This window comes from Scylla paramamosain, chromosome 36 (assembly GCF_035594125.1).
Source record: "Scylla paramamosain isolate STU-SP2022 chromosome 36, ASM3559412v1, whole genome shotgun sequence".
Taxonomy (NCBI): Eukaryota; Metazoa; Arthropoda; class Malacostraca; order Decapoda; family Portunidae; genus Scylla; species Scylla paramamosain.
In genome coordinates, this window is record NC_087186.1 from 6,436,908 (window position 1) to 6,449,407 (window position 12,500).

General features: G+C 37.4%; 1 protein-coding gene across 4 annotated transcripts; it reads right to left on the reverse strand.

Annotated features, from left to right (window-relative positions):
* Positions 1-1,383: 1,383 nt before the first annotated feature.
* Positions 1,384-9,256, reverse strand: LOC135090880 (UDP-galactose transporter senju-like). 4 transcript variants are annotated; one of them, XM_063988034.1, is made up of 10 exons: positions 9,039-9,253; positions 7,861-7,978; positions 7,380-7,426; positions 6,313-6,452; positions 4,979-5,167; positions 4,565-4,744; positions 4,095-4,238; positions 2,787-2,921; positions 2,559-2,596; positions 1,384-1,583 (listed from the first exon to the last, which is right to left on the reverse strand). In XM_063988034.1, exons 1-9 carry the CDS (start codon positions 9,142-9,144, stop codon positions 2,582-2,584), a joined length of 1,074 nt encoding a protein of 357 aa, XP_063844104.1. In that variant the 5' UTR covers positions 9,145-9,253; the 3' UTR covers positions 1,384-1,583; positions 2,559-2,581. The 4 variants fall into 4 exon arrangements, 3 of the variants coding, with proteins under 3 accessions (XP_063844104.1, XP_063844102.1, XP_063844103.1); XR_010262157.1 differs by having other exon boundaries at positions 2,559-2,921; positions 9,039-9,252; XM_063988032.1 differs by lacking the exon at positions 2,559-2,596 and having other exon boundaries at positions 9,039-9,256.
* Positions 9,257-12,500: the final 3,244 nt, after the last annotated feature.

Below are 12,500 nucleotides of genomic sequence, written 5' to 3' on the forward strand. Positions count from 1 at the left end.
TTCTAACTAAAACTAACTCTATATTTAACACTAGTTCAAAGAGCACCAAGATGGGTGACATGTTTAGATGTGTTAACATTCCCATGACAAAAATGTGTTACAAGTGTCCTGCTGAAGTTAAGTGTTAACAATGTTAACCAAATATATTTAGTATTACAAGAGGAATCCTGTGTAATGATGAATAAATCAATCTACAGATGAATCTGTAATTTAAATATAAATTATGTGGATATAATCTCTATACTGGAGACTAATCTCTCTCTTAAAAGGTGGGAAAACAAAGCAAGACCTCTATGAACATCAGGGCTAAGGTAAAACTGAATTACCCCTTCTCTTTGTATCTTACCACATCAAAAGAACAAACACACAGTTCTTTCTGTCCCTTTTAGATGCCTTTCACAACACACAGGTAATACAGACATGCATTTTATGCTGTCATGGCACTGGCTATATGGTTAACCACCTACAGTGACTGCACTGCAGGTAGTATAGACCACACTATAGTAGGCAGTGGGATTATCACATTCCTTTGTCCAAATAAATAAATTATAGCTTATAAAACAAAATAAGAACATACTTTAAGGAGTGGCACTAACTAGTCTCAATTCTGTACAAAACATATATGGCAATTACCATAGATTATGTAAACACAACACTCAATTAGGCACTCACAGCCTGGTTTTGGCAATAATATGAACATTTTTAATATCTCTGTAAGCTGACTATAAACTGTTCATTACAAATGGCTGAAGTACCAAACAATTACAGGCTTCAGAATACGCATATCTGATACACAGGGAACGCTCCATCTCCTGACTTTCTAGCTTGTAAACATATATAACTATCAAACTTTTCATGAAAGTTCCAAGGTTATTTACAATCTAGCTATAAAACTCTCAGTAGGCTATCAAGTAACTATATGATTGTGGAAAGACAACTGCTCATGACATTCTTAAAGTTTGGTAAAGTTTTATGCAGCAAATGAAACCAAATTTCTCTCATCACAGAAGACTGAAGAAACTGAAATCACCAAGACATGATGGCCCTGTTTGGGAGTGGGATACAACAACAGCAAGCCAGTGGCTGAGTAATTATTACTGATTTACCAAGTGATGCAGTAATACTTTGAAAGGCTAGTAGATGATTATTATATAATCTTTTTGTACTGAATTCAATATTATTTTTTTTAAGTATTTGACCAATCTTACTATTCTACTGAACAATAAATATCCTTGCATCCCACCAAGACTTGATAATGGAGCCTCCAATGAGGTGACTAGAACACATGAATGCATACCTGTCATTTGTACTCATTATTATAATTCACCTGCAAATTGTATTCCAACACCAAAAATGTGAAAATATTATGACAGTGCAGCACAATTTGTCATCAGTTCATTTTATTAAATTCTGAAGACCATAACTTCATGATGTAGTGGGCAAGATAAGTAGGCAAGTGATACTTGACTATAATAAGTCCTGAAGTTTGCCACACACTCCATGCTGTGTTGTGGAACAGCACTGCTGACTGAGGACAAGGTGTGGCTGTACTTTCCTTCGAATGGCTGGCTCCATCTTTTTTCCTTCAAGAAGCAAACAAGGACATCTCAGTTTTAAGACTGAAATTTTCAGTAATATTTATTCTCCTCACTGCACACATACTGTATATACATATGCATTAACATGACCTCGGGAAACAGGTCATATTAATGCATGTGTATGTACAGTATGTGAACAGTGATTCAAGTAAAATGCAATACCTTAAGGCTTCCTGAAGAAGGAGAATATGCAACATGTAATGTCATTGTATAAACAGTGTGTTGCATGACATCTCAAGTAAATTTTTCATCATGCAGCCACTTGGGAGACTGCAGCTCACTCATATCTAGACATATGAATATTTCTCTTTTGTCATACTCCACACTGAGGATCATACTACTGTATGCAATAGTCCCTTTATGAACAGCTTTTCTGTTCTGAAAGTGAACCTCTACCCAAGATTAAAAATTGAAAAGAAAACCAAACAATACAATAAAAGCAACAAGTCACCATCTCCTTATTAGTTTTCTGAAGATAATAACAATAATAATAATAATAATAATAATAATAATAATAATAATAATAATAATAATAATAATAACAATAACAATATGATAATAATAATAATAATAATAATAATAATAATAATAATAATAATAATATAATAATAATAATAATAATAACAATAAGAATAATAACAATAATAACAATAATAATAATAATAATAACAATAATAATAATAATAATAATAAAATTTAATAATAATAATAAAATTAATAAATAAATACATAAATAAATGAAATAATAATAATAATAATAACAAAATAATGAAAATAATCAGACATATCAATAAAGAGAAGCTAGTGACACATCTTTTTTTTGGCATTTGAAGAGATCAACATCCCACTAATAGCATTAGTACAGCTGTGTCTCAAGCAAAGAATCACAGTAACAAATGATAACCTGACAACACATCACCACCCATACCTCACAAAGAGCATTCACAACCTAATACATACTTGATAAACAGCTGACAGGATACTCAGGGGATAGGAACCTGAAGAATAAAGGGTACATATGTGTGACATAGAAGTAGATATTTGGCAAATCTCTCTCTCTCTCTCTCTCTCTCTCTCTCTCTCTCTCTCTCTCTCTCTTGCTCTCTCTCACACACACACGCACACACTTATTAGCTAGCTTTCAGACTGTTCCTTCATTAGTGGTTCTGCCAGCTCCACATCTGGTACCTTTTCCCTTCCCTTCTCCACCTCGTCGAGCCGGCCTCTGTTCACTACTGGGTTCTGGGCATACATGAAGGTTGCATAAGTCACCAGACCAATGGCCATCACAGTCCACATGTCAATGGGAATGGAGAATATGATCTGTTGGAGGAAAATATGGGATGTGTGTTATTGTTGTATGAAGGTGTAAATTATCCGTCTATATATATATATATATATATATATATATATATATATATATATATATATATATATATATATATATATATATATATATATATATTGTCCCTAGCATGCAATATTTTAACATGAATAGCATCTAATGTGAGGGATCAGTTTATCTCCAAGTTATACACATGGAACTTCAAGCCAAAGGTGGGAATGGGTCATAACAAGCTGTAGAGAAGTCCATAAAGTGGAGCAGGGTAACATTAATGTTGAAGGAACAAGTGTGCTGCTGCTGCTGCCAGCCTTGCCACCTACAGTGATGCAAGTTTAATGAGGAAAAGGGTAGGCTGCAGCCGCCGCTGCTGTCATTCATAGTTATAAGAACAGTGAGTGTTCATCAGCTGTGTATGTAAGCAACGGCTAACCATGGTGTTTTGATGATTGATACTGTACTGTATCAGTTTTCATTCGCTATACTTTTCATGTTTTATAAACTCTTATATATTTATTACCTTCAATTACGTTACATAAAAAAAAGTTACTGGTAGTGTGGAAATATCTTATTTTAATTTTTGAGGGGTCTGTCTCAACCAGGTTGGAACCATAGTAATTTTCCACTACTGCTTTCATTAAAACTCTAATGCAGGCTGATAATGGAGCTGAACTCCTAGGTTAGCATTAACCTGTCTCTCTCTCTCTCTCTCTCTCTCTCTCTCTCTCTCTCTCTCTCTCTCTCTATACACACACACACACACACACACACACACACACACACACACACACACACACACACATATATATATATATATATATATATATATATATATATATATATATATATATATATATATATATATATATATATATATATATATATATATATATATATATATATATATATTGTAATGTAATGTAGTGATAGTGATGAAAACCTCCAATCCTTGAAGTTAGCTGCCTCATACCTTATCTTGCTAGATGACAGAAGATAGTTTAGGTTTACTTACCATGAGAAAAAAAAAAAAAAAAAAAAAAAAAAAAAAAAAACTCCCACTTTACAGATATAAGAAATGCTTGACAACATGCAACATCAATCACAAGACAGCTGATGAAAATGGTGTCAAAAGTTAAAGGATGAAGCATACACACCCATGAGAGGATGGCAATGAACACCAGTTCAAGGGCTGAGGCAAATGTCTTGAGGATGGAGTTCAGGTTTTTGAGGAACAGGCTTGTCACAATGCCCACTGCAGCATTATTCAGGATTACTACCACCACACTAGGCCTCCACACCTACAAGGAAACCAAACCTTACATTTACATTTGGGTTTTTGCATTTGCTGAATCTTTCATTAAAATCAGCAGATCTTCAGATCAGCCATTCCTGGTATTTTTGGGATGAGGAAGATTGAATTAGGTTAGACAGATATGTTATGGTATGAGAAGGTAGAGGACTGGATCACCTTACTTAGCTTAGAAAAACATATCCCAAAAGCAGCCTGGGTATTTGATCTTTAAGTGATCCACCTTAACTATTGTCAATGTTTCCATGCAATCTACCTATGTCCATTAAAAATGTCATTAGCCCAACAAAACATCAGTTGCATTTGAAAGCAAACCTGTGATAGAGCAAATGAGGTGAAGGCAGATGTCAGCTCCCCCCTGATGGCCAACACCACCCCCCCACAGAGGATGGAGTCAATGTACATGAAGATATTCTGCATCATGATGGGCACCTCCACTCCTGTGTCCTTCAGCAGCTTTTCATTATACACTCCAGCAAAGCATGAACAAAAGATCTATGAAAAATACAGAAGAAAAATGTAGCATATTGATTTACATTATTTCTTCATGCCAGCAAACACACACATTCCCCAAAGTATTCACAAAATATTAAATAAAACCAGGTATGTGTATGATTCCATACAATGCATAAGAATGATACAAGGTTCATTTCCCCTTTTTCCACAACCAATGACGAGAAAGATACCTACTACTTATGTGATGAGTAGTGCAGTGAAGGCTGACCTCACCTGGACTAGAAGGAGTAGAGTGTAGACAGAGGAGAGGTTGGACAGTACAATGGCCACTCCTGTTGTGGGTTCTGTCCCCGCATCATTGAGTTTTTTTTTGCTTGTGCTGAGCTGCTTGATGACACAACCCACAGTCAGGATGATAAGGGACACCCACTGTCTTCTGCTCAGCTGCTTCTTGAAGATTACCTGAGAGAATGGATTGCAACAGTTCAAGTCAACAAGTTTTGTGTCTGATGCAGAGCCTGGGATTGCCCCCATGCTACTTGTATCTGATGACTAACAATTTGACCAGAGGACTGCCATGATAGAAGTCTTCATTCACTTTTCTTATTCCTCTCCTTGCATGCTCTCTGCTTCTTCACCACAAAATGTGTGATACTATCAGCCTTTAATGGATTAAATCCCTTTTCCTATTTGTCAGTTTTTGTTACTTTATATATGATTTCATGAAATCACTGACATTTTCAATAAGTTCATGTAATTACTGTTTCACTTGGGGGTTTTATGTAATCCCTGCATTTCCTGTAGAATTCATGAAGTCCCTGTTTTGAAGGTTAAAGGAATTCATGTAATCACTAACTTTTTTTGTTTTGTTAGGACAATACACTCAAATTCACATAATTAGTGACATGTAATTAGATAAACCCTGTAAAAAATGTTTTTTTTCTTCAGAAAATTCTATCAAATGAACTAAAATAAGATTTATTAAAATGGATGTAAAATTTCAGTATGACAACAATCTCACAACTTATCAAGTATTTGTTCATACAAGTACAGTTACCATGGCAATATGTATTGAATTTCAACTTAACCATGAAGCATCTATGATTCATCTGGCAACAATTGTGTTGACTGTAGCCGCACTTTGGGAAAACTCTGTCCATCTGAGCAACTACAGCAGCAAGTAATGACACCGTGCACTCCAAAATTATTAACCTAACTGTTATTACACACACACACACACACACACACACACACACACTATTATTATTATTATTATCATTATTATTACAGGCAGATGTTTATGCACCTGGAGCATGTGCGCACACGCGTGCACACACACACACACACACACACACACACACACACACACACACACACACACACACACACACACAGCTGTTTGAGCACCTGTGGCAGGCAACACCTTCAAGCCAAGGTTATACAACACACACACACACACACAAACAAGCACACACGGATGCACGCATACACACACACACACACACACATATATATATATATATCGACCACTACCACCACCACTACTACTACTTCTACCACTAGCATAAAACAAAGCAAGGTGCATCCTTCCTTGTCTTCTACTATACCTGGAAGACTATGCCTGTGACCACAACCCTTAGCTGAAGCAACATGAAGTAGGTGGTGGGGTCAAATGCAGCAAGGTTGACAAAGGCAAGATTGTTGTAAAGGCAGTACAGGAGGGCAGGCACCATGTATAACACCAGGACTGTAAGTGGAGCAAATATTTCATTTCTGTGGAGTGCAATCCTATCAGGTGTTAGTTTGACATCCAGAGGTGCACACATGATCAAAACAAGAATGGTGACTGATTATCTCTAAGAAGGAAATATAATGCTAAATTTGATATGTATTCTCTCTCTTTCTCAAATTTATGAGTGCACCACAAAGTAAAATCTCCCAGTGCTTGTAAAATAAGTATATACAGTACAAGTGAACATATATGCTTATGACTACCACTGTATATGTGATAAATCCCTTTCATGCTCTTCTGGTTACTTCCATATTTCAAGCTACAAGCATAAGTAATTGCTGTTGATAAAGCAGTACCCCAGTAAAACCAGACAAGTAACCACTATGCCTTAGTCACTGTGTTCATGGATTGCCATTAGCTGTTGGTGTGGAAGAAGGTGAACAAAGATGTTGTGTCCAAATTGATGTGGTTTCCATAGGTCTAACATACAAAATGGGTTCAGGAATAAGAGCCATTTTCCCTTAACTCTTGTACTAAATAACCTTAACATTGAAAATTTCTCATTAAATTAAACTTTGTTCTTAGAAAAATTAAGTAAGACTAATTTCATCTGGAATTTTGCTAAACCAAGAATGAAAAACCACTTTTGGCTATCATCTTTTTATGTGGAATGTATTTGTTTAAAGGGGATTCCTGCCAATGATGACTAGAAATCCTAACTACTCAAAAAGACATCTATTTAACACAAAGATTACTTTTCTAGTACTTCAATAACTATGGATAAAAGTAGCCTTACCATACTAAATTTAAAAATATATACATTTAAGTAATTCCAACCACAACATGGTTATGAAAGCTCTTATCACCAAAATATGATACATCTTTCCATGCAACCAAGGAATATGGATGACCAAATACATGAAATGGGAGAATTTTACTTACTGTATGCATGTAGTTTGACATCATCTAAAAGTCTGCATATGGAGTTGCTGGAAAGGGAAAATGAGTGAGTTTAAAAATAACTGAGGTCAAAGAATGGATAACGTATAAACATCCCTCACTTGTTCTGAAGTAATTGTACATCTACACAAGATTCTCAGCACTTCCCTAACTCTTTACCCAAAAAGATCAGCTGACTAACAAGACAAGGTGATAATATATACTGATTAAATGCATATAACCTTTTTTTTTGCATCCTTCCAAAAATCACTCATTCAATTTGCTGTAAGAAAATTTAAAATAGAAACCTTGCTTCATTCATTTCCATTTCTTGTTTCCAGATTTTGGTTTATACCCATAAGGCATCATGTCCTTTTCTCCTCTTTCACTGCTAACAAGCTTACTGCATTTACTCACATCTCTGAATATTTCAATTGACTCCCACAGAGCACCACCTCACCAGCTACATCACCACTCCACTCACTCCTTCAGGTAGATCAAGATGGAGGCAATCAGCTTGGTAACCTCTGTGAGCAGCACCACTGTCACAGTGTTGTAGCTGTAGCTGCTGTCGGCGCGCTGTGAGGCTGTCACCGTGATGCCTGTGAAGAAATGTCTTGTTACTACCTTACAGTAATGAAGGTTTTGTCATCTTACTGGGTTTGGTTTCCTTCTAAAGTAGGAGCTCTGACATGATAATCTATTAATAAGATAGGGTTAATTTTGGAAATATGTAACTACTATAGAGGTATTTTACTTGCCTTAAAATAATAGCTAAAAGGGAAGTTACAACTTGGAGCACCACACTCCAGCAGAACAAACATTACAGTGTCTTGTATGGTGAATAAAATGAAGAGAAAACATATGGTGAATCAAATGAAAAAGGAGAATATAAGTAACTTGTACAATGAATAAACTGAATAACAACATCTTGTACAGTGAATAAAAGAACATGAAAATAATGCAATAAATGAATATAATGAATAAAATGAAAAGAGAAAATCAGTCTTGGATAATGAATATAATTAAAACAATCTTGGTAATGAAAGTTCCTGAAACCAGTAGTATAATTTCCAGCAGAAGCTTTATAATTTATTAATTTTTGGGGAAGGTGAAGGAAATGAAGCACCAAGCTGATTACTTTGAATTTCTCTCTAACATTTGATGTGCCAGGTATAAACAGTTACAAGTACAGGCACACAGGTGTTCCACAGGTGTTGTGGTGGGATTGGAAGCCAAGCAGGTGAGATAAGCTATAGCACATCACCTTGAGTCCTAGCCGTCATGAGTAAGGTACCCACATCTGCCTTTACACAACTGAAACAATGACCACCAACTGCGGGATCGGTCTTACTAAATGGAATAAATCGTATTTTTACTTCTGATAATCAATTAAGTTCATAACTTGTCTGCCTTGATAAGGTACTATTAAACTAGAGTTATGATTTAACACTTAATAAGGGTTAAAACTACATAAATCTCTTATATTGATGGTACAATTACACCCAAGACACATCAAACACACGGGAACATTGCATCCTTGTAGTGTCTTAGAAATTTTTCCCATTGCCTCACATCGTACCTAACAAGGCACTTCCTCCCAGCACCGCCACCCACTTATCAGTAAACTTTCGGAAACCCGCATCCATCTCACTTCTCTACCTTGGTTGATGAATAATGCCATGTACACGATGAATATGATGAAGCTGTAAGGCGTGGGGAACAGCGCCTCCCATCTCTTCCTGTACTGGCTATAAGATAAATTCATGTCAACTGCGGAACCAACACAACCTTACACCGCGCTGGTTGGCATGACACTGGCGAACGCCGCCTGAGAGCCGAGGGGCCGAGGGCTGAGGCCCAAGTGCCGTCGTGTTCTGTGTGCAAGTGCAAGGTGTGTGCTCAGGTTTATTTCAAAGTTACATATGTAAACTTTGCATGACGAAAGGTAATCATTTGTTGTTGCACGTTGCTAGATGAAGCTGCCAGTGAGGTTCAAGATTATTATTTCAGTGGCAAAATAAAAGCAGGACATTTGGGAAGAGGAAGGATTAGTGATGCAATGCGATATAAGCCACAAGATTTAGCATCGCTGCTCGGTCAGTATTTAGCATACACACATACTGATGAAGAAATTCAATGAAAGAATAACCGGAGGGAGACATTTCGTGGTGCATATAATTTCAACACAACGGTAGTGGGTGAACGCGTCTGTCTTTATTGTGATAGTGTGCCTTGCTCTGTCTGGCCAGTCCTTCAAGTTGTGATTTATATATATATATATATATATATATATATATATATATATATATATATATATATATATATATATATATATATATATATATATATATATATATATATATATATATATATACTCATTAAATTTGTACCTTTGTTGTTAAGGGGGTGGGGTGCATATAACATCCAGACTTTACAGCCAGGAAATTTTAAGGGTAAAAAGTCCCGTGTCAGCCTCGCCATTTTGAGCGGGACTTTGCAAGGCTGGGATTGTCAAAATTTGGAGGCGATATCAAGAGAGGAAAAATAAAAAAGAGGGTGGGTGTTGATTATTTCCTACCGAAATACAACAAGGCGTGCAGCTAAATTACCTTGATTATTTATTATACCACTTGTTCCCCAAAACGTCTCTAGATTCAAACAGGCTTCGTGAAGGCAGGATGTGGATCCACACACACACACACACACACACACACACACCAATATAACGTTTACCAACCTATCTACTAATTAATCACATCCACCCGTCCACTCAACCACTCAACCACCTCCAATGCACTTACCCGCCCATCCTACCAGACTCCCATCGATCCATCCATTCATCCATTTGTCCACTCACCCACTTAACATCAACCCACCCACCAACACATCCACTCATACATCCACCCACCCACCTATCCACACAAGCATTCACCCTCTCATCTACCTGCCTAGCTACTGACCCGCCCATCCACCCATCTACCCACACACCTACCTACAATCCATTCATCCATCCATACATCTATTCAGTCATCCACTCACTCACCCTTACATTCACATTCCATCCACCCATCCATTTATCACACATCAACACATCTATCCATCCACACACCCATTTACTTACCCATTTACTCACTCATCTATACACCCATCCAAATATCTATCATACACCAATTCACCCATCCACTCATCCAACCACTCACTCGCCATTCCACCTACCCATTCACTCACTCACTCATCCATCCATCCATCCACCCACCTCGCACATTTGTCCTTCATTCGCTAATCCACTCAGAGAGAGAGAGAGAGAGAGAGAGAGAGAGAGAGAGAGAGAGAGAGAGAGAGAGAGAGAGAGAGAAAGAAAGAGAGAGAGAGAGATAAAGGATAATGGACAAATGGAGACGAGGAAACACACAAAAAGGCAGATAAAAGGACTGAAAAAAAGCCTCGTATATGTAAATATAAATGTGGCAACCATCATATCATTAATCAGTAAATGATATATATATATATATATATATATATATATATATATATATATATATATATATATATATATATATATATATATATATATATATATATATATATATTTTTTTTTTTTTTTTTTTTTTTTTTTTTTTCTTTTTATGGTTAGCACCTGAAATTTGATGGAAGAAACCGCTAAACCTGCTTGGGACTAAGAGCTTGACCTGATGGAAACACAACCACACCCACTGCCAGGCGTTCCAACATTCATCCTCTCACTCCATGTTCGTTTCTTCATTCACTCATTCATTCAGTAAACTACTTACTCATTCAAACACACACACACACACACACACACACACACAGACACACACACACACACACACACACACACACACACACACACACACATGTATGGACGGGGTTCTTTTAGACAGGGTGGAATCAAAAGCTTTTCGTTTTATCAACTCCTATTATCAAACTGACTGTCTTCAGCCTCTTTCTCATTGTCGCAATGTTGCATCTCTTGCTATCCTCTACCGCTATTTTCATGCTAACTGCTCTTCTGATCTTGCTAACTGCATGCCTACCCTCCTCCCGCGACCTCGCTGCACAAGACTTTCTTCTTTCTCTCACCACTATTCTGTCCACCTCTCTAATGCGAGTTAACCAGTATTCTCAATCATTCATCCCTTCCTCTGGTAAACTATTAAACTCCCTGTCTGCTTCTGTATTTCCTCCTTCCTATGATTTGAATTCTTTCAAGAGGAAGGTTTCAAGACAATTATCCTGTACTTTTGACTAACGCTTTCGACCCTGTACGGGGTCCGGCACCTTAGTGTTTTTTTTTTTTTTTTCAAATTTTGTCGCCCTTGGCCGGTGACCTTTCTGCAAAAAAAAAAAAAAAAAAAACTTATAGTTAGAGAGAGAGAGAGAGAGAGAGAGAGAGAGAGAGAGAGAGAGAGAGAGAGAGAGAGAGAGAGAGAGAGAGAGAGAGAGAGAGAGAGAGAGAGAGGGGGGAACTCTAACTTAATATGGGAAATGTATGAAAAAAAATGGCGAACTATTTTGACAGTACAGAGGTGTTAAAGCCTCTGCTATAGAACTCACTCTCTCTCTCTCTCTCTCTCTCTCTCTCTCTCTCTCTCTCTCTCTCTCTCTCTCTCTCTCTCTCTCTGAGTGGATGGAAGGACTGATGTGCGAGTAGGTGAGTGGAAGGATGGGTGGATGGGTGGGTAGGTAGATGTGTGGGTGGATATATGAGTAAATGGGTTGTTGAGTGAATTGTTGTGTGGATGGATTGGTAAATGCGTGGGTGGATGGGTGAGTGAATGGGTTTGGTGGATGGGTGGGTGGGTGAATTGGTGTGTGGATTGATATTTGGATGGGTGGATAGATGGGTGAGTCAGTGGATCGTTGAGTGGCTGGGTGATATGGTGTGTGGATGAGGTGTGGATAATAAGTATGGTGTAGGAGAGTTGACGGGTGGATGGGTGGGTAAGTGGTTGGGTGGATGAGTATGAATGAGTGAGTAGGTTGGTGGAGGATCAGTGGATGGGTGGATGGATTAGTGGGTGGTTATGGTTGTGAATGGGTAGGTCAATGTGCAGTGGATGGTTTGGTGAGTGTTGTAGGGAATGGGTGGGTGAGTTAGTG